Here is a 5,047-nt window from a genome sequence, read left to right as displayed (position 1 = left end):
ATCTTCCTTTCATCTTGGTAAGGGATGACGCACTCATTCTCCTGTCCGCGCCTTGATAGAGTCACACCGCCAATCGAGGAAATTGCCCGCATATGGACGGCGCTGCGCCCGGTCGACCGCCACTATATCGCTGCATTCGTAGAAGATGTTCTATTGTTGGCCACCCGACACGTAGATTGGAATTTTCTCGAGGCCACCATCGCATTCTGGAATCCAAGTCGCGCCGTCTTTGACATACAGGGTACCGAGCTCACACCAACCATCGAGGAGTACCGGACACTCATTGGTCGGACCGCAGTTGTCCACAGCATTGTAGAACCCAACTTCCACACCACCCGACCAACCCTAGTCTCACGCCTACTCGAGGTTCCTACGACTCGTTTGAATGCTGAACTCGCATACTCCGGTAGCACGGAGATTGCAATCGAGAAACTCCTCCTTTTATTGAGTCCCGAGCGCATAGGGTCCAGGGGGATTTTCTTCGAAAGGATTTATGTCATGCTGTTCTATTGCTAATCTTTGGGACTCTCTTATTCCTTCGCTCGCATAGTCTCATCGATGCGGCCTTGGCCAGCATTGTCCTCCAAGTGGTCGAAGGGCGCGGTTACGAGGTAGCCCTTGTGGCTGAGACCGTTCGGTCCCTCGACCGTGTTTTGAGAACACGTGACTGAAAAATAAGAGGATCCCCCATCCTTTTACAAATTTGGTTTCAAAGTCATGCAAACCCCTTCGGTTTAGTGCGCTCGGTTATGTATTTTAATGGTCTAGAGTCGATCATTTCTCGATTGCTGTCTCTCGTGCACGTGGAAGATCGCAAGATTTCCGAGTGGATCAAAATTTTTCGCGAAATACCACCTAGGGGCTTTAAGTGGCGAGCCGCGTGGATGCCACCCGGATCCGCGGCCCTTAGGTGCCCTGATTTTAACAGAGTACCACTTGTAAGTCATGCGGGGTCCACCACATATTTCCCGGCGCGAGTAATGAGGCAGTTTGGCAGCTTGCAGACAGTCCCCGAGGACACGGCACTGGCTAAATTCGAACACACTTGGCGGGAGGATCAGACATCCGTGGATCGCCAAAGAGACATCGAATAGGTTTTGGACGGGTGGCGAACCGTGGTCATCGAGCATCCGTATTTCCCCGAGCATCCAACCCTTGAAGAACAGGATTTCCAGGCTACCGAGGAATATGTCCTCCGTTTCTATCGGTGGGGTCCTACAGCACACGAGGATTTCGCCGACTCTCCACGGGCTGAAGATAGCGGACCAACGGGAGCATCTCTCACCCCGAACGTGGCCATCCAAGCGGAGCTTGCTAACCTCAGGGCCGAGAGAGATCATCTTCGTCGAGAAGTCATAGAGAAAGACGAGCAGCTCGTGGATTAGCGGCGATTATAGAGAGAGCTCGCCCAGACCCACGCCGAGCTGCAGAGGAGCGAGCAGGAGCTGGCACGAGCGAATGTCGCCTTGGAGAAGTTCAGGAAGAGAGCCCGTGGAGGTCCACGCACCCCTTAGGATAGACGCCTCCACCAGGTTTTCACCTGAATCGGTGCTTTTCACGGCAACAGTCACTCGTACCCTGAGCGCGGTGGAAGAACGACTTAGGGCTTGTTTCTTAAAAATTGCATTGTATCTTGAAATCCTTTTGAATCAATGCGAGTGACAACATTAGTTTTCAAATCCATGCATCTCATGCACATTATCCCCTTATTTATTATTCCACGTAACTCGCTTGCACTGCAATTTACACACTTGTTGATACAGGTAACTATAACTGGCGGAGCACTGGTATCCCACGCGCTTCCAGTTAAGAATGGCGGAAGAAAATCAACTCGCTGTCTTTGAGGAGAATACACCACCGACGCCGATTCATTCTCAACCACCAACGATGCATGCGCCACCACCGTTGACCCCCGTAGGCGTGCCACTGGCACATCATGGAGCTCCTTCGACCCATCTTCTGCCACCTGCTTCCTCAGGCACACCCCCGGCGTATTCAGGAGCACCTCTTCCTCGAGTTCCACCACTGGCAGTGCAGGTGCCATCCATACCCGATGATAACGCACGCATTGCAGCACTCGAGGGCACGGTCAATCAACTAGCCGCCAACATGGCCACCAACATGGCCGAGCTCATGGCTCTACTCAAAGGCCCAAACCGTGCTTCGTCGAGCTCCACCTCGCCTCCGAGGTACGGGCCAACGGTTGACCCGAATACATGGGTCTTGCCGACCTTTGTTCAGGAGAGCGGAGATGCAACCGCCCTAACGACAGCACATATACCGGCGACCTATCCGGTTAGCAATCTCCCAGTACCACCCGCTTTCCCTCAATCGTCTGATGCCCCAGCGGTCGCCCCTTTCCCACCAACGGCGATATCAGAACTGCCCATGTCCGTGCCCCCACCTGTCTTCGCGTTGGCCCCGGCCCCGATATTCACAGTCCCGCCACCAACCACCCACGCTCCTGCTCACACGACTGAACATTTCCCTTCTCAAGCTCCACAATCCCATATCGGCTTCCTCTACCAAGCCCCACCTCCCATAAACACCACATTTCCAAAATCGGGCACGCCAATCCATGCGGTACCCTTTGCTCCACCAACACACTTCCTCCCTGAGGCAGAGACTGAACAGGAAAGGAGGATAAAGAAATGGAGGAGACCATCAGGGCCCTTCAGGCTGGTGACCCCCGCCACAGCACGAGCTACCTAGATTCATCTCTCTTCCCCGGCATGCAGCTACCCCCTAAGGTCAAAGTACCTGAGTTCCAAAAGTATGACGGGACTAAAGACCCGCGACACCACCTCCGCCATTACCGCGCGAAGATGCTCAACTATTGGGACTACGAGCAATTCATGGTCACCTCTTTCCAGGAGAGCTTATCGGGTCTTGCCTTGAATTGGTTTATGTCCCTCCAGGCCGAGGACATTCCTTCTTGGGCCGAACTATCTAGGAGATTCGTTGAGCAGTACCAATACAACATGGAGATACCTCCGTCCTTCCTCGAGTTGAGCACGATGGAAATGGCGGAGGGACAGAAATTCAAAGAATACGCCACGAATTGGCGATCGGAGGCGGCAAAGCACTATCCCCCAATTTGCGAGGCGTAGCAAATTCAGATATTCCATGGGACCCTCAAAGGGACCTATTACTCACACCTTATGGGCCACAAGTCCACTTTCTCGAAAATAATCATGGCCGGGAAACAAGTGGACCTCGGCATCAAGTTGGGGAGACTTGAAGGCCCTACGAAGGGAAAGGGAGAGGAGTTCTCGAAGAAGACCCCTGCAGCGGCGACCTCTTCCGGCGGAAGAAGAGGGAAAGAAGTCTCGGTTAATGCCGTTAATCCAGCGCATGCGGGATCTCAGCAGTATTCAGTGAATTTCGCGCCCGTATCGCCTTCTATTGCCGCCTACGCTTCGCTGGCGGCGCATTATCAACCTCAACCTCCTGCTCAACCTATCTACTATTCAGCTTTATCGGCTCCACTACCTGTGGCCTCACAAGCGGTCGTCCACCATTATACTCCCGCTCCACCTCAAGCCCAACAGTACAAACCCCCGGCTTCGAGAGCTCCTCAGCCGACACAACAGGTCCCGCCCCCGCAAGGTCAACAGGGCGGCATAGCACAACCGCGACCGCGCAGGCAGTACGCACCCTTGCCAGTCCCGCTCTCCCACATATACCGGCAACTTCATGCGGGCAACAAGATCGGAACAATAGCGCCCGGCCCTAACTTCGACCCAACCGCCCAAGACCAGAGCAAACGTTGTGAATATCATCAGGGTGCGCCGGGGCATACCCTGGATAACTGCTGGAGGTTACGTGAGAGAATCCAAGAGATGATCGATGCGAAGGAGCTCTCATTCAATGCCGTGAGGGCCCCGAATGTGCAGGCCAATCCCCTCCCTGATCATGGGTCGAGCTCAGGACCCTCTATTAATATGATCAGCATTTGCACCTTAGGGGAGGACGTGAGCGAACAAGACGACCCTTCCCCCTTTGTGATCGAGTATGTCCCCGCGGAAGTCACGGTTGGGTTCACGGGGCTTAGTGCCTCGCCTACCCCTTTCGTTATCTACGTCTCTGCACGGGAGCCGTATTTGGACAAGAAGGTCCCATGGGCCTATGGAGGGAATGCTAGCAGTCTCGAACACCAGTTCAGTGTCATGGGCGTGACGCGTTCGGGTCGCGTATATGAGAACCCGGAGGGTGTGAACAAGGGAAAGGTTCCCGCCGCCGCAGTAGGTATGTTACCTAAAGTTATGCCGATCCCGCAAAAGAAGGTAACCGAAGAGGAAGCTGAAGCATTTATGAAGATCATCAAAGCGAGCGAATACAAAGTGGTTGAGCAAATGGCCAAGTCCCCAGCCCACATCTCACTACTCGCTCTCCTCCTCAGCTCGGAGCCACACCGAGAAGCCCTCCTACAGGTATTGACGATGGCACAGGTCCCCAAGGAGACGGCTCCAGATCTCATTGAAGAGACCGTTGGCTCAATCTTCTCCAACAACATCTCATTCTCGGATGACGAACTTCCCTCCGAAGGGTACGCACACTCGCGGGCGTTGCACATCGTCTGTAAGTGCAATAACTTCGTGGTAGGCCGGGTCATGATCGACAACGGTTCGGCTCTCAACGTATGCCCTGTTTCCACCCTGAGACAGATGAATGTGGATTTGAATCACATTCGTCCGAGCAAGACAGCAGTTCGAGCCTTCGATGGCTCGCGGAGAGAAGTAAACGGAGAGATCGACCTTCTGATCGAGGTAGGTCCATGTTCATTCAGCGTCACTTTCCAAGTCCTCGACATTCCGAATGCCTTCAGCTTGCTGCTCGGAAGACCTTGGATCCATTCAGCGGGCGCAGTCCCCTCCACTTTGCACCAGAGGCTTAAGTTCATCGTAGAAGAAAAGCTCATCACAGTCAAAGGGGAAGAAGACTATGCCATCTACAAGGAGACGGCTGTCCCCTACATTAGCATCGGGTGTCAGCACCTAATTTCGGTCCATCGGCTCCGAGGGGGGCAAAATTGTCATTTCCTAAT

At 53.9% G+C, this 5,047-nt stretch overlaps 1 protein-coding gene across 1 annotated transcript; it reads left to right on the top strand.

The window, feature by feature from the left end:
• The first annotated feature begins 3,194 nt into the window (after positions 1-3,194).
• Positions 3,195-4,671, top strand: LOC116209005. The gene is made up of 2 exons (XM_031542580.1): positions 3,195-4,549; positions 4,668-4,671. The coding sequence occupies exons 1-2, from the start codon at positions 3,195-3,197 to the stop codon at positions 4,669-4,671; spliced, it is 1,359 nt and encodes a 452-aa protein (XP_031398440.1).
• The last annotated feature ends 376 nt before the right edge of the window (positions 4,672-5,047 follow it).

Source organism: Punica granatum, chromosome 5, assembly GCF_007655135.1.
Source record: "Punica granatum isolate Tunisia-2019 chromosome 5, ASM765513v2, whole genome shotgun sequence".
Classification (NCBI taxonomy): Eukaryota; Viridiplantae; Streptophyta; class Magnoliopsida; order Myrtales; family Lythraceae; genus Punica; species Punica granatum.
This window is presented reverse-complemented; position numbering and strand designations above follow the sequence as displayed.

Bases quoted from the DNA above. Each gene is read 5' to 3' on its own strand.
- LOC116209005 (XM_031542580.1), top strand. From the start codon at position 3,195: ATGGCCGGGAAACAAGTGGACCTCGGCATCAAGTTGGGGAGACTTGAA.